General features: G+C 36.1%; 1 protein-coding gene across 7 annotated transcripts in view; it reads right to left on the reverse strand.

Moving 5' to 3' along the window:
- Positions 1-608: 608 nt before the first annotated feature.
- The window catches only part of CABCOCO1 (ciliary associated calcium binding coiled-coil 1), a 101,845-nt gene continuing 77,417 nt past the window's right edge, over positions 609-25,036 (reverse strand). For 5 of the 7 annotated variants that reach the window (XM_019034472.3, XM_055353264.2, XM_019034473.4 and 2 more), the window contains 3 exons: positions 6,756-6,878; positions 5,934-6,074; positions 609-1,003 (listed from right to left, as the gene is read on the reverse strand). In XM_019034472.3, coding sequence (XP_018890017.1) covers positions 929-1,003; positions 5,934-6,074; positions 6,756-6,878 — 339 coding nt within the window. In that variant the 3' untranslated portion in view covers positions 609-928. Of the gene's footprint in view, positions 1,004-1,982; positions 2,444-5,933; positions 6,075-6,755; positions 6,879-25,036 lie in introns of those variants that run through there. The other 2 variants (XM_063710067.1, XM_063710068.1) reach the window with 2 other exon arrangements.

Here is a 25,036-nt window from a genome sequence, read left to right on the forward strand (position 1 = left end):
AGTAAACTCTGAAGTATAAGAACTTTGGAAAAGAGTTTGGTAGTAATTAATTAATTTGTCCAACTGGGGACAATCAGCTGGCAAATTGATATTTTTCTTTTGAAATTATATTTTAATAAAGGTATTTAAAGACTTGAGATTTTTTTAAATCATTCCACTTCAATATAATGGCTAATTCTGGGAACTCTATGAGTTTGATTTGTATTTAAGATTTTTACAATCTATATATAGGTTGGTCTTTAATAACCATTTATACATTGCTTCTTTTTATATAGGTCATGTATTCTCCTGGGAGAGTAACAAGATTAGAAATAACAAATACAGTACAGAATAAATTAAAGTGCTTCAAACTGCATTATATAATTTCAGAAAATTGGTTTCACACTGAAACGTTTAAATAAGAAAACCAAATGATTTCAGTAAAAAAAAAAAAAACCTCATATATGCATTTGAATTGCTATTGTTTAACAAATTTTATCCTCAATAGTGTGGTACTGGTATGTTTTCACAGTGTTCCAGTAACGTGGCAGTCCGTTTGTGTCAAAATGGATGAAGTTATTATCATCTTTCTTTATTTCTGGTTATTTAAAAAGTTGACTTCATTCTCCTTGAAGATGAATAGCATTTATTAGTCAAAACGTCAAAGGACTATCATAAAAGTCATTGTATTTTTATATATAATTCTCCAAACTCTTGTATACAAAATGTTCACATTACACTTGGTGCAATAAATTCAGAGGCTGTTACGGGATGGGAGATAGCAAAATTGGGACCAATACTTTTCTAATTACTTAGGAAAATAAAAAGTGGGGCTTGGTTTTCCTTTCACAACTAAGTGATGGAAACACGACACTCCAGAGAGTCTATTATTCTGGCTGGTTTTGTTTGTTTCTGTGAAGTTTAGCATCACTCTCCTTGTACCGAGTCCTTAGGCCTTTTTCAATTTTTCTATTCGTGCATTAAAGGCCTCTTCCTGTATTTGCAGTTTTTCGTTTATCTCGGTCTGTGAAGACAATCATAAAAAACGTGGTTATGATGGAGCTATCTTTTGCTGCACATTGTCTTTGTGGTTTTGACATACTATAGTGCCTAAAGACAGACATTATCCCTCACACACCTTCCTGTTTTGCAGACATGGCTGTGTTTCAGCCTGTAGTGATGTGATAACACTTTATCATATTTCTCTGCACATTTCCAATGTATAGCATGTCTGCTATGAACAGGAAGTGGTATTTGGACAGCCATTTTTCACATAGCCTTGTGTTGGAAGATAGGATAATTTATCTGTATTTTCAGACAGACTTTACCAATAAGCACTGAATCAGAATAACTGCTTTGGGCTCAGTTATTGCAGTGTGTGGGTCCCTCCACCATCTGCAATGGATGTCTGTGTCTCCTGTGTAATACATTCTAAATGAGATCCCAGGAAGCTTCTGTTGTGAAATAACAACACAAATAACCTTACAATTAGAACAACTCCCATAATTAAGAGTATTCATCATACATTAGAACTCTTGGAATGATGCCACTTTCTGATATATTTTTGGTAAAAAAAGTAAGCAATTGCTCTCAGGTTTTGTGATTGCCGAGGTGGTGATAGCATTTTGCCTCTGGCAGTGATCTTCTGTGGATTCACATTGCTACCTGCACAATTCCATAAATACGTTCACATTATCTGAACATTAGTAGCCCTGGAAATGTCTTCCCTTTTTCACAAGGGATAATAAAATTACGTACAGAAAAAGCAGTGGTGGTTGACGTGGCAAAATTGATGTTTTTGTTGTTGTTTAGGTGATTTTTAAAATGTCTACCACTGTATAAGGAGTAGCTTATACACATATGTGTTAATAAATTCAAAGTTTAGATTTCTAATAGCTATAACATTATTTGAGGGCTTCAGGGTAACTGTACTTTGCAAACCTTTTATTATTTTAATTTAGATAGAAGACATTTAAAAAAATCAAATACTGTTTTAAGCCCAGATATAATTTTTCATATTTATTTACAAGAGTGTAACTATAACAGATAGTTGTGACATGTCCATGCTGCCTTATCTGATGAGATTTGATTTCACCTCACAGTAAGATTTGATATTTCTGGAAAGATCGTATGTGTGCCAACAATTCTGGGTTCAGAATTCACATAAGTATCAGTCTCTTCTGGTTCAAGCTTTAGTAAACCTTGGGATCAAGCTCCGGCCTCTGGTTTCTTATCTTTTCCTTTCTTGGTGGTTGGGTGGAGGAGGCAAGGAGGGATGGAGTGGTCCTCCAGGTCACAGAGGAACTCTTCCTTTAGGATGCACTGAGTCTAAAGAAATCATCATCTATGCATGATTTTAGGTAGGGTCGAAAGAAGCACTGGTCTTGGACTGGGAAGATCTAGGTACTAGTTCAGCTACTTCACCTTAGGTAAGTCATTTCACCACCTGGATTTTAGCTCTTACCTTAAAAATTAAGTAGGGAATAGGATTATGTTAATATCACACTTTAGTTTTTGAATTCATAATTCCAACTTCCAATTTTGTGATATACTTCACCAATGTTATCTTTCATTGTTACGATGTCATGAAATACTTAAAAATCTGTTACTCCTGCCTTATTAAAATAAATTTATGGCATACAACATATTGGACCACATAGGGATTAAAATGGTTTGAAATAATTTTACCACAATTTCAAAGGATTGGGAAGAATTGCTCCACTCAAACAATCGATTCTTCCCACTTTCAATTAATGTCCCTCTATGCCCACCAGTAATCTCATTTCTTTTCAGCTAAGGATTGATGTGCTTATCATCTACCAGTTTCTGTTTCACTACCACATAGGGATTTTACATTCACTTGGAGGCCTTTCTGGTATTTTACTGAGACAGAATTTATCAAAACAAGTGTAGGCCTTGGGAAAAGGCTCATGAAGGTGCACCTAAGAGAGTGGCATACTGACAGAGGTGAGTAATGTCTCAGATCTCCAGACCTTAGGCTTAGTACTTTAGTTTAGTCACAACCAGCAGAGTTTGGATCCAAAGGCTCCACGTCTAGTCAAGAACAGGCTGTCATTAGCCGTGTTTCCTTGTCATTCTTCAGAACTTTGCTGAACAGACAAGCAATCCTGCAAATACTATGGTTGGGTCTGGTTCTATTTTTTTTTTTAAGGAAAAAAAAATAGGTTCAGTAGTCTCTCATTGACCACTTCTTTGAGATGATCTCATGCTCATCTTTTCTAACCTGGTAAATTCAAGTTGACCTAAAAACATCTAGGGTCCCAAGATGGCAAACTTCCCTCAAAGTTTTTACATTATATTGCCCTATTGCTTTGACAGGGCCAACAGCCAACATGTAATGTAAGAATTTAGTGTTAGCATTCATATTTCTCTGAAATGTAATTCTTTAAATATATTTAAGTTTGCTCCATTGGGTATAATTTTTATTACACAACTCAGGGCCAAAATAATTTCATTTTGAATGTATCTTTAAAATTAAAATACCTAAACTATACAGGCTTAAAATGTTTGCTCTATTCAGTTTAATTTTAATTAACATCTCAGGGCCAAGATAACTTCATTCTTAATAAATCTCTAAAACCATAAAGTGAGTCAATGGGAAAATAAGTGAATTAACATAAAAAACTTATGGATTCATACTACATTTTCAGAAATTTCTGTATTAGAGAAGGTAAAATATGCCTGAAACCACATAGAAAAGGAGTTTTGAAAAAAACTGTACTTAAAACATGAATTATTTACTGCCTTTTTTTTTGCAAAAATTGTAATAACAGTATGACTTTTAAACAAAGTAGGAGAAAAAAATCTGTGAGAAAATTTAAAACATCTTACGAGTAGTGATTCATTAAATGTTCCTACAGCAGGTCGGTGTGTTCAAATAGCATATATACACTGACCACTGACACATAGCTACCTTTGAAAAGGGATATGGCAGTTCTTAGAGCCAGGAACACTGGAAGGCAGGTTTTAGAAGTGGAAAATAACCTACACATCTAAAATAGGAGGAGGAATTTAGGTAAGCAGAGAGTAATTACCCAACTTGGAATTTGACCAAGACACAAGTGTAAACATGGAAAAAGTGCCACACCACGGGAGTATTAAAATCCAGAGTAGTCTGGTTGTGATATTAGAAGTTATGTGGTTTTTGCGGATAACGCTGGAATTAGAACTAGAACCCAGGTCATAGCTCCCATTCAGGGTCTTTTATCAATTGTCAACCCTGGGAACTCTGGACAAATAACTTAAGTCTTTCTGTGTCCCATTTTTCAATTTATCAGGGGAAATGCCTGCCTAACTCACATGGAGTTTGCTAGGATTACTGATAGAAAATACATAAAGGGGTTTGCCGTCTTAAGCCATTGTATAAATCCACATCATCATGCTATTTCATTGAAAAATTGGCAGTAATTTGGCCCAGGCTGATGTCTACAAATCCACTTACTATGGAAATGATTGTGGCACCTAGCGGTTCTGCATCCCTGTCCTCTGGTCCACATCCTCTCCATGCCTAATTACATTTAGGTGAGCAAGCTATTGAACTTCCAGGATGGCTTCAGGCCAATGGGAAGATAACATACAGACACATAGCTATCATATAGAATACGGGTATAAATGCTGCAGACTGTAATATTTAAAATAATTTCAATGAATAGTTAAAACATACTGTTCACTGCATGGAACACAGCTTTGGTAAAGACGTTTTCAATTCTTTGGGCCTGCAAACAATTCAGTTACTGTCTAGTAGTTCCTCGGCAATAATTTCAGAGCTGTAGGACTGCAAAGGAGCCCAGAGCCATGATTATACATAAACTATATTTAGATGAAATGTTATCAAATCTAAAAAGGAGATATGTTCTGAACTGAGCTTAATTCAACTGCTCTCTGCCCTTCTACACAATAACCAGTTATTACATTCATGGAGTTGTTAACAATAAAGCTTTGTGTAAAACGTGTTCTTCCACTATTTCTGGTAAACACTAAACACCCCTTATTAAGCTGAGGACTTTGGCTGAGTCTGTTGGCACCAAATCATTAAATGTTCGTGTAAATAGTGCAATAACATTTGATGATTAAACAAGTAACAAGGTATGCTTATGCCAAGCTAATCTTTTGCTCTTTTTAAATTAGTTGTTAATACAGTGGGCTTTTAATATATGGTCTCATGTTCAGATGACAACTAAATCTCCTGAGATGCATTAATATTTTAAATATGCACTAGGTTGCCCTCCTGATTTATAGCCATTTCTAAAGAAATTGCAAATGTACTCAAAATATACATTTTACTTATTTAATCATTTGGCCTGAAAAATTATGTGAATTCCTGTAAGTCTTTGAGTTGAGGTAGAAATGGCTGTTTGTTTTTTGAACAGAATGAGATGAGAAAGAATTAAGCATAAACCTAAGCCAGTTAATAAATCATTGGCAGCTGCTATTCATACGGCTGCTGCCATCACCATGTTCATGTAGTTATTGGTGTAAACTGCTTAGCCATTAATGATAGGTCAAAAGGAACAAACTGTCTGAGAGGCAGTTCAAAGATCTGAAAGCCTTTAGAAATTTGGTGAGAAGACTTAGCTGAGGATTAAGGTTTGATCTTCAGTGTTTACCGTTCAGAAATGCATTCCAATTCCTTTTGCATAAGCAACGTTTACAGTTTGACAAGATATGAAGCCTTTACCATGTTATTTTTTGGGTTTTGTTGTTGATTTTTTTAACTGATAACATGCACCACGCTAGATGCTGTTGGAAAATCTATTTTGTGATCTTACTGAATCTCTGATGACTCAACTGAGAATTATGTGAAGCTGTTAAATTGAACTTCGTCATAAGCATCGCTCATGCTGGCAGTGTGGGGAGTGTTTATAGACATTAAAGTTAAGGTTGGCTAATTAACCAGTAATAAAGTAAGTGAGCATACTATCAATACTGAGTACCTGAATGCCGATTAAAATGTCGTCTGTGACTTGATCCAGCACTGATTTTACATCTTCAGTGGTGAAACCAACTAAAGGATCCATGTTTGAGGTGTCAGTTTCTGGCTGAGACTCCTCAGGGCCTTGTTCTTGATCCAACCTCTAGAATATTGAAAGTAAATAGCACTCAGGTGATTTCTAGAGCATTCGGTGATTTATATGGAGCCTAAAACTTCTTGTTTTAAATTTATTTTATTTTACTTTAAGTTCCAGGATACAAGTGCAAAATGTGTAGGTTTGTTACATAGGTATACGTGTGCCATGGTGGTTTTCTGCACCTATCAACCTGTCATCTAGGTTTTAAGGCCTGCATGCATTAGCTATTTGTCCTGATGTTCTCCCTTCCCTTCCTTGCCCACCCTCCAAATGGCCCAGATGTGTGTTGTTCTCCTCCCTGTGTCCATGTGTTCTCATTGGAACCTCAAATTTCTATTGGATACTTTTCTAGCAGAAATAATGTCAATCTGGGGGGAGATTTTGATTTGATGTTACTCTGTATTTATATTTCTGTTCATGAGGGTTATGACAGATCAAGTCATGGTACCAATGTGGTGCCCAGGGGAAAGTGAAGGTGGAGATTAGGAAGGGTAGGGTGGAAAAGATTAAAATTGCTGAACTACCATCAGCGGACTCATCACTGAATCAACACTTAGAGAAATATTTGTATTTGGTTGGGAAAAATCAGAGGCAAAGAAAATGAAGAAAACATTTAGTTCGTTTCCTCCCACCCCAAGAGAATATAATGATGAGGTAGGGTGAATGAAAAGACAAAAAGAAATATACCTTCATTTCTGTATCCAATATTGTGGGGGGCTCTATGAATGTTGAATAAATATCAAATGAGATTCCTTCTTCCAGAGGATTTGGGAAAGGGCCACATGCAGACTTGACAACCTCTATCACTTGCTGATGGGAAGAAAAAAGTTGAATTATGACAGAGCGTTTGGTGAGCAACCACAGTTTCGGTCAGTTCCGTTATATATGTACCATAGTTCCAAGTCTGTTATCTTTCAAGTGCCACCTCCTTTGAATTTTTGATGCCATTACCCTTTTTGTCCTCTAGTGCTTTTTGAGCTCCATTTCTCAAAATTAACAATTTGTTTTCCCACTGTCTCATTTCCTTTCTATACTCTGTGGTTTAGGATTTCATGTAGTATCTCCTGGTTCTTAACTGTTTTGTACTTCAGTATCCCCCTTCTCCTGACTACAAGCCCTCTGTAGGTGGAGAACCAAGTTTTAGATGCTCTGTGTATCTTCTCTAGTTCTGGCAGAGGATTAGGTGTTTAATACACTTAATGTCATCCTGATGGGGACTGCTATTACTCGGCAGAACGTAGCTGCTGAAGTGGCCATCAAGAACTTGGTGATGAAGACAATAAGGGCTGCAAAGATTAATATATGAAGCCAGTAGATCAGGAAGGAGATTTGTCAAAAACACAGAGGGCAAGGCAAGACTTCACTATGAGTATTTAACAATTCTTTAGCAACAGCGTGCCACTCAGAAGGAGGCTGACGGTTGGTTAACACTGGAAATGAAGGAAAAGGAGAGTCAAGGAAGCCAACTTTGGCAGTGCTCATCTCACTCTGACTCGGGGGAGGGAAAGGGGAGATGAGGGTATTAATAACATTAAACATTTGATTCATTTAATTAGTTGTTCTAATTCCATGTTTAATAAGCAACATTTGATTATAATTTGAATTCCCATCCCAATTGATCTGTGGAGACGTACCCACTTGAGGGTTCTCGTTTTCATGCCTACTACATGCCTCATTGTAAACTGATAAATTGTTTTGCTTTATAGGAGCTTGTTATTGTGGCCCAGAGATGAAGCCACCCACAGTATGCTGACAAAGTCAGGCCCTGAGATTAGAGCTTCAAACATAAGTTTGAAGACAAAATTTTGAAAATGCATAAATTCACGAAATCATTATCATCCTGTGAAGCCTGAAAAAAACCCAATGAAATAATAATGCATTCATTTTTAATGTCTCTACAAGATTTCAAATAAATATGTTACATGTCATCATTTAAATATTAATGTTTTTGGTTTAGATAGGTTTTGAAATGCACTGGAAGCTAAGGTTTGTTTTTGGTCTTACAAATGCTTATGTGTTTTGCATTGAATTAATATTATTAATTTTAACTTGATTTTATACAAAGTTATTGCTTAGTGTAAATATATAGAAGCCCCAACATGTCCTAACTTTATAAGCAAAAAGATTTGGAAACCAAGAGGTTAAATGATTGGCCTAAGGTCAAATAATTACTTCTTGACAGGGCTGGGAGTTAAACCCTGGTGTGCTGACTTCTTGTCCTTTGTGGTTTTCAGTAAACTGTAATACGTCATTAAGTTGCCATATTTGGAAATTATTGCTATTATCAAGCACTTAATTTTTATTCTGTTAGGTGACATCATTCCAGATTGTTTATCTTAAGTCAACTAAATGTTAATCAAAATAGAATATTGAGAAAACATATCAGAACAGTTCTTTTCTCTTATGCACTTCCACGAGCCATTGCATTTTTCCTAAATGGGGCATACAAGAATTTCATCTTCCCACGAAATGATTTGTACCTTTTTTCAGCACTCTTGTTTTTCATCCTTCCTTTACCTTCTATTGCTCTTTATTTTACCAAGCTAGGAAAAGGAGACAGCTAAACATATTTTAGTGGCCTCTGAAACATTATAGGTAAAATAAATAAGCTGCACATGGGAATCAGAGACAAGGGAAGATGATGAGGTATTTACTTAGTGGTATAGACTTTAATATACACCAAGGAACAGGAAGTTTGGAGTGGGGGTGGTGGGGATGAGTGAGACGTTGAAAAGAAGAGAGAAAGGAATTGAATGGAGTTTACTGAATTTACTGCAGGCACTGAGATAATCTGCAAGCTAAAAGTGTTGTTTTTAATGCAGTAGAATTTTTTCTGGTCTACTGTCACCATATTTGTCTTGTTGCTAAGCTTGGCCATACATAGGCTAGGCCTTCCTGCTCACTTGCCCTCACCCCCTGTGGAAGTTCTCAATAGGTTGCCTCTCTAGCCTGGTAGTAGCAAATTCTACCACTGGCCCTTTTCTACTTGTACCCATTTCCCCATCAGATTATACACTTAAATGTAAGCAGGTATTTGTGTCCAATTCTCTCATTTCTTTCCCTCACATCCCTGTCCTCTGGATTTCTTTATAAGGCTCATCTGAATGACTCACCAACTACCCAGTTTCCTGGTCTTTGGCACTGTGTGTGTGTGTGTGTGTGTGTGTGTGTGTGTGTGTGTGTGTGTGTGTGTGTGTGTACCGGGCACACACTTGGAAACTTGGAACTTCCCAGCTTCCACATCATCATTTCTTTGGTGGAGTGAAACTCTCAAGAACCTGAAGTTCTGACGAGAGTTGAGCTTTTCTTTGCCTTGATTTTTATGAGTGTAGCCCACATAACTATTAATTTGATTTAACTGGTGCACAAAAACTGGGGGGTGAGAATTTCTTTTCTTCAGGGTGTTTTGCATACTATTAGTGAACCAAACTCTAGCTCTGTTTTTCTCTTTTATGAAGAATTACACTTAGCTGTGTTAGTGAGATACTGCAAGGGAAAGAAATGTCCCAATTTCGGATGAGGGTAAATATAAAGTCTTTTCATTAATAATAATAAAGTACATTATCAAATATATGGTTTGAAATAAACATAATGCCCAGAAGCATCACAGTGATTTTTTTCACATTAAAAATGGTAGCCTTTTTAAAAAGCAAGTTTAAGGAAAATTAGAATCAATAATTGTGGTGAGAGCCCAGAGCCAGAAAATATGTTTAAATGAAACCGTCTGATGCAATAGTTTCTTTAAAAAATACAATTAGGCCTTTGTATTTTTTTTTTAACAAAACCTCATGTTTTACAACATCACTGGTTCTGTAATAAAATCTATTTAAAAACAGAGAGACATGGTCAGCTTTATTAAGTTAGATTTTCTGAAAGAACATTATAATTTCCTCAAGTCTATGAATAGTTGAAACAAATTAAATAAAGCTAGTTTTATAACTATTTTTATACATTCCTGTAGAATTGTAATTGTCTCATTTTTTTTCCTCAAAAGTCTAATATGTTACCTCTTAAATCTGGAAAAATAAAAACAGAAAAGGATCAAGAATGTTTATTAAAAAAACACTCCTATTTGGTACCCTGATTTAGCAACCTCCCTTTTTCTATATGAGAATAGCACCCATAATCTTCAGATCAGGAAACAAAGGGAAGGCCTTTAAGTGAGTTGCCTGAGGCCTAATGCTGAGATTAAAAATCAGGAGTTTCTGATTATACACATACATCCATTTGGCCAAAAGATTGGTTTTGCTTGACTTTCAAATACCCCCTAAATATTACTTTGAATGTAAAGCAATAAATGTGTTTCTCTTGCCATTTTTGAATGCTTGAACACAAATGGATATAATAAAAACAATCATGTTGTTCCATGTGAATGCCATTTATATTTTTTCTGATAATGAGCAGACCATTTGAACTAAGGTGAGTACATTAAAAGCTCTAATAAAGAAGAGAATAGATTTCTAAACAGAATAATGGACTGTTAAGTGAACATACAATAAATAACATCTACAGATGTGGTTGCTAGAAAATTAGTTTTGCATAACTTGCCAATATACATTTCCCCCAGATGTTATCTGTTACATGAAAATTAAGTTAGTTATATTGTTCATTACATGCACATTGCATTAGTGTTATTTAAGATGGTTTACATCTTTACTTGACTTGTGCTACGGTATTTAAAGTTGAATTGTGCTTTAAGTTGAATTGTGCTATGGTATTTGAAGAATATCAAGTAAATGGCTTTTTGGCATAATTTAATACTCGTCAGTATAAAATTTCATTGCCAAACGTTATGTATCTTAAAAAATCAAGGTCGTTATTTACATGGCAAATAAAATCGTAAGAAATCTTTTAAAAATTTGCATATTCAAGATGAAATGGACATCCGCCATGGGAATAAACACTAAGAATTTTGAACTCTCTTGGAACAAAGTACAGAGTCAGTTTGGATCTAAAAACATGCTTATAGGAATTAGACTCTGCTTCTAGATCTTACTATGTCTGAGAAGTGGTATAAAGATTTTATCTGAAAATTTTATCACTTTATGCTTTCTTTTTTCTATTTTCCGTGTTAACATTATCAATAGTATGAGCTCTGATGTATTGTTTTACTTTAGTAATGCTTGTTTGGAGAAAGTATAGTGATTTGCGTGTAGTGTTTGTGCCACTAAAATCTATGACTAAGGAGATAATTTTTAAATTATTAAAATCTATTATTACATTTTTTGAGATATTAAATATGTAGTTGAGATTACAACTTTCCACTATTTTGAACAGCAGAAAGCAAGATAAATCTGCTCAAGCTTTTTTGAGCCATAGGCACATAGACAAAATACCGGTTTGCTTTGTAAAGATATTTGTTTGGAATTGTCAGATGATGACTTCATATGTAAATCAGAACTTAGTATAAAATGTCAAAGTTTCAAGAAGTAAACTTTGTTGCAAACTTTCCTGACTATTAACTAAGGGAAAAAAGGCACAGAAATTCCTGTAATGTTTTAACTATTTTCCCCCCTTGAAGAAAGTCATTACTCATTTGCAAGTCTAATTAAGAAGTACTTGTGTGGTTCTGGAAATTTTTAACAAAAACTTGCAACCCATTGCCCACAATATATGGCACATAAAGTAACAACATATGAATGCCACCTGCAAAATGCAATAAACTCTAGTAATGTCATACTGAGGCCATAAATTTTAAATGAAAAGAGGAAATTCAAAAGCCAACATTATCAGAGAAACTAATTAATCCATTTTTAAAGTATTTTTCTTTTGTGATAGGGCCATTACAAACTTCTTAATATACTCTGTAAATGTAGAATATCAATTCTGCTAACAAGAGTCCTCCTCCTCCTTTGCATTTTTGACTTGGAAATAAATTTGCAAATGCAGCACATTAATTTTCTTTCCTATGCTTAATATGCAGTATTTACATTTTGAAAAGGTTCAAAATGTTGCCAGGCTTCTGCAGAGTATGAATAGACATCTAATAGCAAGTTCTATTTTTATCCACAGCATACTGGTAGTTTGAACATTTATAACTTAATAGAGCTTCGAGACCATTAGATCCACACATGCTAATCACCTAAACAGTGAACGGTAACACAGTACAACAAGTTAGGACAGGAAATGAAGATTACCCATTCCAGCTGAAGCTGCAAGGAGAAATTTAAGTTGGCAGGCCACAGTAAACCAATTTGCAATCTGGCTAGGACACTCCAGTTAACACCTTGTGCCCATTTTTATTTATCTCTTGATTTGATCTTGTTTCGCTTGGGCTTCAAATAATCATTTTTTAAAAAGTTAGATGATTAAAGTAACTGATTCCAGAGTATTTTAGATATCTTTTGACTTTTTAAGTGTACTCCTGCTTAAGGCCAATACTACAATTTGGAAAGAAATCTGAGTATTCCTATTTTAATGACCTCAGACAATAAAATCCTCTCTAATGAATCAGAAAAGGAGCACCTTCTTGTAGTGTAAATGCAGTTTAAAAGGAAAAGATGTTTTGATCTGGCCGTGGTGCAAACATTTCCTGAGGGATAGAGCAGTCCTTCAGATACCCAGATATTTTCTAAAGATGCAATAATCTGGAAGATAGATCACTGAATTATAGGCTTTAGACTTGGCTCTATTCCTAACTGTGGGATGCTAAGAAAATCCCTAGGCCTCAGTTTATTTATCTGTAAAAGGAGGATAATGATAATTGCTACCTGGCTACTTCATCGAATTGTTTCAAGCACAAACTAGATAATGTGGATGAAAATGCTGGGAGTTCTTCAAAGGGAAAGTATTATTAAACCTCAAGGTGTATTATTATTATTACTTATAATTACTGTTATTATTGAAAGGATCATCTTTCTAATGCCATCATTGAAAGACAGACTAGAATAGCCATATTGAGGATGCTGGTCCATGCTATTTTTATATGTAATTGTTAACACTGCTCAAACAGCCCAATTAACTGGGAAGAATTTGTTAATGAGGACATGCTATCACTCTGTTTCCATATAGTGACAGTCTTTAAAATATCAAACATATATTCAATACCACGTTATTTGAAGAGTTCCTTGGTCCCAAACAACTTCTCTTTTGAGACCTAGATAGAATGACATAATGAGGTAGATATGTAGCATGATCAGGATTAGGGCAAGCCACCTATTTAGAAAAGGAGAGTGTTTACACCTAACTTTCCAATTAGAAAATCTGCCTCTCCCCTTCCCCCACCCAATTTATCACTCTCTTTATCTTTTGTTTTTCAGTTTCAAATATGGCCTGTGGTTGCCCTGATTCCATTCATTTTTAAAAGATTCCCTTAACAAATTTTGTCAAAAGTAAAGAGTCAGGGCTTACAGGGCAAACTTTCAACACGTCTCTCTTGTGAAAATGAAATACCGGAGCTCTTCAACTACTAAATTCAGCATTGTACTTTTGATTCTTAGATTGACCTTACCTTGCAACTTCCTCAGGGTGAGAGATGGAAAAGTATGGTTCCATTATAAATAGTTAAAAAAATTGAATGCTTTTCAAAATATTTTTTACAAGCCACTCAGAGTATATTTGCTTAGCTTACTAGGTTCAAGGCATACCCTTGAACTCAGTATAAAATATTTCAAACAATTCTAATCATAGATTTTTGGTTAGTTTCTTCTAGAGCGTTCTATTTAAAATTGAGGTGTTTAATATTTAAAAATTTTATTTTATGGACATTGCATTTTCATTACATATTATGACAGCTTATATGAAGATGAAGCTATTTCATGACTCTCATATTAGAGAATACTCTTTTTGAATAAGTACCTATAATTTGCAGAAATCATATGAGATAATAAATTATAATAGTTAGAACAGAAAGAAACTACAATGGAAGAACTCTAGGTCCTTGGTTCGAGTCCTTCTTTTTTCATGCACTTCCTGTTGACAGTTGAAACTACCTGAATAGGAGGAGGCTGAAACTATTTGGATAAAGCTATCATGTAATTTACTTAACTTCAAAGCATACTGATTGAACTGCACTTCAGTCCCGAAGTCCACAACTGAAAGTGGGGGCTAAACTTCTTAAAACCATATTCGTTTAGAAATAAAAAGCTTTTGGTGCTAAATTAGAATGCTTGTAAAGTGCTATGAAATCTTTAGAGAAGTCAACCTAATATTATTATTTTTGACCTCTTAGAGCCAAGATGTCTATTTTAAGTAATCTGACATTAAAAATGTGCTGACAAATATAGATTTAAAAAACAACACAGGAAGTTGTAAATCAGTTGGTAACCCTTAGCATCAAGGAAATAAGAGACCACGAAAATGCAGTCATTTACTTTAGTCAACCTCAGCCTTAATTTTTAACTAAAGAAAATTTGCAGAAAGCATGATGTTTATGTTTAGATATTTTATTCATAGTTTGTGTGTTTCCCTTTTCTCCAGTAGGCTCATAAATTATTACCAGGAAACATGTTGTTACAGTTATAAATATTTCCCTCTGCTTAGCTCTCCCTAGCCCCTACCCTTTTTTTTTTTTTTTTCCTTTTTTATAAAAAAGTCTCACTTAGTGATTCTTTAACCGTATTAGGCACTTTTCTCTGGTCAGCAGGCAGGATTTTCTTGCTTTGGAGGAAACTACTGCCAATTAGTCATATGTGCTTGGCATTCTAGAAACAGGACACTTTCAGTGAGCACCCAAGCCCTTCCTTCTAGGCAAGGCAGCCTTTTATTCCATATATGGCAGATGTCATTATTTCAATGACCTAAAGAAGCATGTCTTCCCTTATACAGAATGGGTCTAGGTACTCTAAGATTCCCTGGCTTTTCTTGAAATCCGAAATCTTAGAAATTAACTACAAAACTGATTTTGTGGACAAAGGTGTACATAGCAATACATGTTCTCAAAAGAGACCTTTCACCTACAGTCTGCGAATCACACTAGTTTAGTTAAAAATAAACAAACTGAAATAGCAGCAGCTCTGAAAAATCTAGGTGGTATCTTGATTCCAGATTTGAATGTTCTAAAAATGTAGATTTTTTTTTCCCCTTAAATGTGTAGTCAGAGTTCTGGATTGGCTCTGCTGCTCAGTTGAGAGTAGGTCTGAGATGTGGTTTCTTTGTTTGTAAAATTAGGGAGTTGGACTGGGTCGTCTCTAGTCCAGCTACAGATGTTGTATCTTATGTTACTAAATTTCAAGTGGCTTTTTCTCTATTTATACAAAACTCAAAGTTGCTTGCCTGTGTAGATCCCCAGATTCAGTATTTTTCTGTCATGATGTAGAAGAATATTTGGATTACACATTTAGTGCTTACTGGAATCACTGACAGGCTGAAGCTTGTCCATTTATTTTTCCTTAATTACCTTCCCCAAACCTGCTCCTCCTCCAATTCCTTTATCTTTTGGTGGCATCATCAGCTTCTCAGTTACTGGACTCAAAGCCTTGCAGCTGTCTTCAGTTATTCCCTCTCCCTCGTCCCTAACATTAAGTCAGCCATAAAACTCGTTGGGGGCACCTACTGATGCCTGTCCCACCTGTGCCCTTCTATTTTTTGAAGGATTCAACTCCATGTTCTTGCCTTCACAGATCTCGAGCTCCAGCTGTACTAGACCACTCACTCTTTCCCTGCTTGCCCAGTGCCTGCAGCAGAGTGGGTGCTCCATAATTGTTATATGAAAAAAAAAAAAAAAAAAAAAAAAAAAAAAGAGAGAGCAAGGCAAAGCAAAGCAGAGCGAAGCAAAGCAAGGGGTGGAGGAAGCTGTGGTCTCAGCCCTGTATTGCCTGTGCTGCTCCCTCTGCTGGGGGAGCTTTTCCCTGCATCCTGCCAGCCCATCTCATCCACCTGGACTTTCCACCCAGCTCAATCAACTCTGTGAAGTTTCTCGTCATCGCCCTTGTGCTCTCAGAGTATCTTGCTTATTCAACTTCATAGTATTTGTCACATTGGCCTTGAGTGACAGCCAGGTAGAGTGATCTCTCGCCATTGTGTGGAAACAACTCAAGGACGTGGGGCACGTCACATTCATCTTAAGGACCCCTAGCTCAGGCCTTTATACACGGGGGGAATTCATTGGATGTTGAGTATTTCATCAGAGTATCTATCCATTCATCTAAAAATCTTCAGGGCTGCCTAGTTTGTTAGTCCAGCTACAAGTCAGTTTAAATATTTTTCTTGAAAAACGGTAACACTTGGAGAAGCAAACCTAGTCATTGTATTGTTGCATCAGTGCAACTATCTGTATTTCATATCAATGGAGCCCTGGAGTATTTGTTTGATTAGCAGAGTGCCAAACAACCAGACAGATTCTCACTGATTTGACTTCATTGATAGTTATTATTAGTTTTTTGAGACACAGTCTTGCTCTGTCGCCCAGGCTGGAGTCCAGTGGCACGATCTCGGCTCACTGCAACCTCCGCCTCCCAGGTTCAAGCAATTCTCCTGCCTCAGCCTCCCAAGTAGCTGGGATTACAGGTACCCGCCACCACGCTAGGCTAATTTTTGTATTTTTAGTAGAGACAGTGCTTCACCATGTTGGCCAGGCTGGTCTTGAACTCCTGACCTCAGGTGATCCACCTGCCTCGGCCTCCAAAGTGCTGGGATGACAGGCATGAGCCACTGCACCTGGCCCAGTAGTTATTTTTAACTGACTTATCATTAAACTGTTTTTTAGACACAGTGTAGTTTAAAACCATAAAGAGTTCCTCAGAGATACCATACCCCTCACCTAGCTCCTGATGAAAGTAACATCAAGAAGCAAATTTCTAGGAGGGCTGATAAGTTGCCTGACTCTAGGGGCCATGATTCACATTGCTTTCCATGAGCCTCCTCTGGTCCCCCACTCACAATACAATGTGAAAGGTACCCACTGGAGTTGTTCAATGGGGAGGCCCTAAGGTCAGTGCTGGCCACCATTTGGGAATATAAACTGTGATGATGAAAAAAAAAAAAGCAGCTCTCATTTATTGAGAATTTACTCTGTGTTTGGCATTGGGCTAGTTAGAAAGCACGTTATAAATAGTAGGTCCTTCAAATCATACTGCATTGGGAGGAAAGGTTTTATTGACTTCATGTTTTGAGAAAGAGCCAAAAGCTCAAAGAGGTTAAATAACTCAGCCAATGCCCCGCAACTAGAAAATGGAGAATTCTATCAGAAATAGAACCCAGATCTATCTGACTCTGAAACCCATGCACCTAACTTTAGGGGGAAGGGGAACCCTAGTAGTTCATTATGGATTCCAAAAAATGTTTATCTCTAGTTTATATGTGAGGAAATACAGGTTCAGAAAAGTAAAATGACATGTGTATACTAGAGTTGTGAAAGCAGGCATTCTCTGATAAATTCAGAAAGAGAATTTGTTCACTGGCTCTACATAGTGTTGGCACTAACTACAGTGCATTGTTCCAAAATAAGTCAATGAAAGTCAAGAATGAAAGGTTGAATAGTTTTTAAAGATGGCAAGATATAAAAAGCATTGCGTGCATAAAGAAATCTGAGAACACGCTTATTTCATTTGTGTAAACAGGAAAGCGTAGGGGCATCAGTTTGCTTTTGGCCACTAAAACTGCATGTTCCTGCTCAAATGGCAATTTGTCCTATTTGTTATAATTGTAATTACTGTTTTCATTGGAATCACAGTTTTCTCTAGGAACAGGCATGCAGAAAAACAACCAATAACCTAGACAGTTAAAAAATACATAGAGGAATGAGGATGGTCGTGTGACCAAAGCTCCTGTGATTATTCTTCCACTGTGCACTGTAATGTGCTTTAAATCCATTTCCATATTTTTAATTAACACTTACTTGCAAAAAACTTTCTGGAGGCCATTTAAATCACAAATGGGGAAAAAATAAATTTACTTTTATCAGAAAATTGACTATAGACTAGTTTGGTGGCTTTTATTATTTTTACATATTAATGATTAAAATTAAATATAGCCCGATTGTTCACCACAGAAGGCAGTGAAATAATTTTCATGGCTGATATAATTTTAAAGTCAAACCTGGGTGAATAAGATATTAGTTCTGTTGTGGATGAGTCTCATTGTCCATCCCGAGGCTCTGATTCCTGATCAGACCCATCCATTTCATAAAAGGAATTATACAGCTGTACCAAGTTACTCTTCTAACAGAGGCCCAGGGGTGCATTGGCTTTTTCTCAACAGTGGTCCCACAGGGCCTACAGTGCTGCTTCTGCCCTGTGGATTTTAGGCACCTATTTTCGTGGTTTGAATAATTTATTTTTTTGAGTGGGAAACAGAGAATGCGATCTTACTGCACAAATACTATTTTAAAACTCTACACCAAAAAAACTGTATCATCTGCTAGGTCAAAACACTGTCATTGTCACTAGTCAAAGGCATAACTGCAGCTCTCTGAGGATTCACATTCATTCACAGTTCTGCAGCAAGGGTCACAGTTTCCTTGTCTAGAAAATGGCCATAACAGTGGTCACCCACTGCGTGTTTTCTTCAGAGGACTAAATCAGTATGTGGAAGGTACTCACACAGTGCCTGGCATGTAGAAAAAGCTTAAAAGTGTGAGGCTTTTTGTTTTTTAAATTTCCATGTGACATATTTATGTCTACAACAATGCTAAACAAAACTCTCTGAGGGTAAGGACTTGGTCTGTTTTGTTCCCAACTTCACTGCCTGGCAGGTAGCTAAGAAATAGTGGGAAAATAATAAATATTTACTAAAGAATTAAATGTAGGAAATAACTGTAGTTTTATATGGTCAGTAAGTCACTATATATTGCTATTCTCTCCTGTTATATAGTCTCTTAATTAATAGTGCCAAATTTTAGGGTTTTTTTTTTTTCCCGTATCTCCCTGCTCTTCACCTCCCCAGTACAACCTATACATCAGGCTGCTCCTCATCTGGGTGTCCAGTCCTGCTCCTTGGCTTTTCCATATTCATCCTATGCTAATGGTCTTCCAAAAAGTGTCCATGCTAGGTGAAGTTATGTAGAATGAATTGATTGTGGTGATAAAACTGGAATATTAGGATGAGTATAGCCTATTATCTGATGAGAGAATTATTCTGGCCAAGAAAACTTTTGAAGGGTCGTTCTGGTTTTCACACTTGTATGAAGACAGCCTTGATGTGAGGGTTTGCTAATGAAGCTGGTGAATCTGGCCCAGTATGTTAATTTACTTGATTCAGGGAACTTCCCAGTATTTATAAATTAACTCTGTACGTTAGGCAACTAATATTTAGATAAGAAAATCAGAAAACAGCACATTCTGCAACATATCACTTCAGCAGATCGAACTATCAATCGACTCTAGCAAAGCTAACATTGTTTAAGTAATCAAAACCAAGCAAGGACAATGAGCTACTGTTGGGAAATTCTGCTAGAAACAAGAAACCAGGGCTAAAAGCATTCAAATAATAAAGGAACATTGCAAAACCGAGCCATAGCATTAATTGGCTTAATCTAATTATACAATCTACAATTAAGCCTTAACATATTTCAGATTGCTAGTATCATTGGAAATACCAACCAAATGATTATCGTCATTGCCCCAGGAAAAGATGAAGGTTGTAACTTTGAAAGATCTGGTGTGCAAGGTATGTTTTGAAGAACAGATAGACTATCAAAATGTTATGAAATGACACATTCTATTTCTTTAGCTTCTGTTTGTGTTAGAAGCTTTTTATTCTCATTCTGCTCAACAATGCTGTGTAAATGCTATGAAATGACTGGGAAGGTAATATTACCACACCAATTCTTTACCTAAAAAATACCAGTTTCCTTGCAGTGTATTTTGTTATAATTGGTATATTTATCTACTTATTGGTGAATAATTTCATTTTGGTTTTAGACACAGAAATACAACATTATAACTAATTTATTCTTTTGTCAGATCGATTTTTCTATTGGTAGATCATAAGACATTTTATTATTTTAACAAGATTTTTTTAAAGTGTTTGCTGTTATATCTCCGAACTTCACCATCTTACTAGCATCTGTCAGATTTAATCACCTACAGAACTACCTTATAAAGATTACCTTATCAGAAAAAGTGTCATCTTGTGAGCTTAGGTGTGAGAATTGCAAAATAAAGCTGAGCTACACTAACAACTGCTGTGCTAATTTATTGTAAATTATGTTTTTTTTTGTTTGCAGAGATAAGACATGAGAAGTGTTTCTATTTAAATTCATTTCCTATTATTCCAACATATACAAAACAGCTTTACAAAAAACAGTGAGAACATAGAATATTCCTTAAATAGGCTCTAGTGACAGTGAAATTTATTTTCTAAGCTATTAGTACCAGTCCTGTCACACCATTCTAGGTGCAGAATCAGAGCCATTAAGGCAAAACATGGATGCTTAGAACACAAGATGGAAATTACTGATTGTCGTGTGAAGAGTGATGATTTATATGATATGAACTGGAAATAATTGTGTAGCAAGCTGATATACAACAAAGCTTTAATTCACTGGGCTGACACTGTACACTCATAATCTGCAGACCAAGCACCAGCCATGATAGATTACAGCCATTCAGAATATATAAGCATGTTTTTTTCATAAACATTCTGGGAACCATAGTTCAGATGACCCCAGTAAAAACAACTGCAAAGTTTTTTACCAAGCTGGTTCTCTAAGAAATGTAAAAATCATAATGAGTCATTATATTATTAAAGCTCAGAACTAGGCAGCAATGAATCACATGAAGTTATCACCTTTAAATCACCAAGGAGAGCATACATTGTGTCCTATAAAGCACCATCATTCTCAGTGCATTTTAAACAAGATGAACCTCTTATATAAACATGATTTTATTAATATATTTATTGTGATTATTATTAAAACTAGAGTAAAATTTAGTGCGTATAAAAGTGAAGGGCTAAGGTTGCTGGCCAGAGCCAGAAAGAGCATAGGCCTATATTTTGTAGACTCCTTTGTGTAACTCAGCCAATATATGTTGACCTATTCTGGTTCTTATGAGTACATGACAAACATGGGAATTTGTGTGATCCTTAAAAAAATGCATTAGCAGATAGGGTTTGTGGTAAGAGTCCCTCAAATCCATCTTGGTTTTTAATTCAAACTAAGATTTGAACTCTAGTCTCAGAGAACCAGTTGTAGGTCAACCCAACTGTTTCATCTCCTCCTTTTTAAAGAACACTTTGGGTCTTTCAAAGAAAATGGAGTTGAAATACATTTGAGAAAAAAAGTGAAAAGCCATCTTGCTGGATTTGCTGTGACCCTCTGCCAGTAAGCTTTATGCTGCAGCACATCACACGTTTAAAAGAAGAGTCTCTTGTGTTTTGCGTAAGATTCAGATTTTGGTTCAATTCAACTGATCTGTGTGCGTTCCATGTGCAAAACATGGCATAGGCAGGATTTCTGCCTCAAAAGAGTTACAGTCTGAAGGTGGAGTAAGAAGGCAGGGATACAAATGCCTGTACAATTCATTTGTAACACTACATAAAAACGGCTACAGTTGGGCCATAGGGGTAGAGAACTGTTGGGTGAGTCCCTGATTTTAGCTGACAACAAAACAATGTACCTGTTAGGGATAGGCCAGACAAAGAGAAGAGCAAGGACAGGGAGGGCATAGTGGGGTTTGTAGGTGGACCTTGTCAACTAGCTATGCCTCATAATAGTTACCCAAAGCCAGAGGAATAAGTGGTATTAAGTGACCTGGAATATAAAAACATGTCAAAATAAACTTGGCTCTGGAAGAATTTGAGCGTAATTGTTAACTGCTGATAAATATTACTTTGATTATAAAGAAGAACAGAAGAAATACTGTTGTTGGTCAGTGGTTATTTTTACTTAAAACGTTTATAGTTAGATGGATACAAATAGACCTCTGGTCATAGACTATGAAAAACACATTTGATAGCTAGATATAAAAATCCCAGTATTAATAACTACTGACATTTATGTAGTCCTTTCCTTCCAAAGCTCTTGACAAACATTACTGACTGTATACACAGAGGAATAGCACTGAAATGCTGCTATCCTTTCAAAAGACTAGACATTAATTCAAGGAAAAAGTAGCAAATGGAAATATAGGGCTGCAGAATATAGTGTGCATTTGGAAACGAACTCATACATTTCACCTTGCTTGCAAAGTGTTTGCCATATTTTATTTTAATTTTATTGAATTGCTGGTGTTATTTAACTTAATTCTCTTACTAAGACCTCTATGGTGTTTGCCATTTTTCTTAGGTAGCGCCTAAGCTGATTTATGATACAGTAGGGCAGTAAGTACCAGGGCTGATGTTCTCCCCTTTCTGAGGACAATAGGTCTGACTCTCTAGCACCTCCTAGTGTGAGGAGGGCTGATATGCCAGCCCACATAGGTGTGCCATGTACTGGAAGACTAGTTTTATTTCATCACAAACTGAGATTGTATGTGGTTATTTGAGAACTACCACCTGGCTCAAACAAGTTTAATGATATATTAGGTCAAATGGGTTGCTGCTGAGCTGCTTGATGACCCTGATTAAAATGATGCTATGTTTGTTCATTTGCTTGAACAAAGTGTAAATTACATGGTAGTAATCATTTTTAAAAGCCAGGAAACACAAAATGTTTAATGTACACGTTTAGAGCCCTCACTATAAAATATGAACAATTTCACTGAATTCTCAAAATATGACTGCAATGATAGAAATATAAATTAAGGTTATTTACATTTCCTGTAATAATGTTATACTTTGGAAATTTCAATTCAATTCAGAGTTTATTTCCAATCACTTGTTTTAGATTTTAACATTCCTCCTGCCCTCTTCTATAAATCCTGTGTATCGTCAAAAGTTAAAACTCTTAGCAATTACTTAAAGCTTTCATATTTTTTCAGAAAACAAGGAACTTTATATTTTATAAACTCTCATTTATATGATCATTTTCACCTTCACTGAACATGCACTCCAAGCCAAGTACTGTACTAGGTCATGGAGATTCAGAGACAAACAACACAAAGGCTCTGACTTTTGAGGAGGTCTCAGTCTATTGTGTGGGTGGTGGGGGCACTTGGTAGGAATAACATAATTTGAAGAATGAAACAATTATTAGAAGTATATGTAGAGTGTTCTAGAAATATAGAAGAAGGATTGCCAATTGATTTTTGGTGGGAGGGAAGAGAAGAAGGGATTCAGAGAAAGCTTAAAAAGGGAGATGGTGCTTGAGTTGAATCTCAAAGGAGAAATAGGAGTTAGCATGCAGATGGGGTTGGATAGGGAGGGAAAATACCAGATAGACAGACAGACAGAGGAAGTGGCATATGCAAATGAACAGATACATAAGGAGAACTTCTAGAACAAAAGATGTGTGTGACGCTGGTGAAAAGCTAGGGTCAAACAGGCCTGGGTTCAGCCCCAGCTTTGGTATTTTGTAACTACAAGACCTCTGGGAAAATCTCCTACAAGCCTTGGGTTTTCCATCTGTTAAATGGGACAAATGACCTGCTGATTGATAGTAAACCAATTGGTAGAGTCAATTTTCTTAGAAACATATATAAAAATGCAAAAATTAGAAAAATGGAAAGGGAAATTAAAGTGAAATTTAGTCGAGTGCTAATGTTTTAAATATTGAAATGTAAATGTTTTAAATTTAAAATGTTATTTACAATCTTTCACAGAGTAAGTCATGTCTAGAAGTAAGTATATGTTTGTCTTTTGCTATGGCTACATTGAAAGATGGAGAAAAATATAAAAAAGAAATCAAGGGATTTATTTTCCATATGTCCAAATAATATCCAGCAACTTAAAAAACAAGTTTAGCAAAAGTTAGGACAATATATTTCCCTCATCATTTGTTGAGAGGAAGCCTGCTTGATTAATGTAATTAAAGGGTTGCTTGTAACTCAAGACTCAATTAAAAAAATAAATTTGGCCTTATTACTTTACTTCCAACTGGTGGTTTTCCTAGTGTGATTTTTGAGCTAAAATCTGCGGCTGCTTTGTTCATGACACATGAATTGTTTTAGCACATCCTTTCCCCTGCTGTGCATATGATTAAGAAAGCAGAGGTTAAATAGTGCAGTAAAGAATTGGGTAAATTCATTCTATTTTTGCTCACAGTGCCTTTTAGTCCCCCTCCTTTTCAGGACTAGAAGAGTACAGAAACCTATTATCTTCTCCTGAAATTATTTAAGATATGTTCTTATGCTGAAAAAAAAACTTCTCTCTCAACATTTTCTAGTACACTGATTTTGTGATGTCTGTGCTATAGATATTGTCTGTATTGGCAGGAAAACCAAACGCAAGTACATCCTACCATTTATTGAGTGCTAATGTATGCTGGGCACTGTAATAAGCATTTTGCACACATTGTTTTATTTTTACTTTGTGATAATCCTATAAGACAGGGATAATCATTCTCATTTTTAGACGAGGAACAAGAAGCTCTGAGAGGTGATGTTACTGTTCCAAGGCCCCACAATTAGCAGGTGACAGAACTAAGGTGCTAAGTCTGGTCTATCTCATTCCAAATCTGGGCTCTTATCCACTTGCCTTTTTTTTCTTTGTAGTTTGAGTTTGAGTCAAAGGATTTGAATCTAGTTTCTGGTGGAGCATCTTGCATATAGTTCGTGCAACACATGTTAAATTCAATTGAATAGAAATCTTATGTCATGAGAGTAAAAAGCAGTCAGTTCTTGCCCTCTTTGAGTTTATAGTCTAATGTGGGTGGCACTATAAAGTACAATACAATAGGCAGCATGGAGAAAACATGACAAGCTTAATGTCCCCGGCAAAGAAGCTTTTTTTCTTCACTCAGCCCTGTCTCCCCCCGAGTCTTGCAGCTATTCACACTGAATCCTGGAAGGCATTCTTAATTCCTCCCTTTCGCTCACTCTTTGCACCCAATTTTTCAGCAAGTCCTGTCATATATACTCTGAAATAAAACTGAGATCGACTTCTCTCTACCTTCCACGCCACTATCCTGTTCCATGTGACTCAGACCACAGCCATTACCTTCTACCTGGTCTCCCTGCTTCCCCACATTTGGTAAGAACCACGTACAAACA

The sequence above is a fragment of the Gorilla gorilla genome, chromosome 8 (genome assembly GCF_029281585.2).
Source record: "Gorilla gorilla gorilla isolate KB3781 chromosome 8, NHGRI_mGorGor1-v2.1_pri, whole genome shotgun sequence".
In the NCBI taxonomy this organism is placed as follows: domain Eukaryota; kingdom Metazoa; phylum Chordata; class Mammalia; order Primates; family Hominidae; genus Gorilla; species Gorilla gorilla.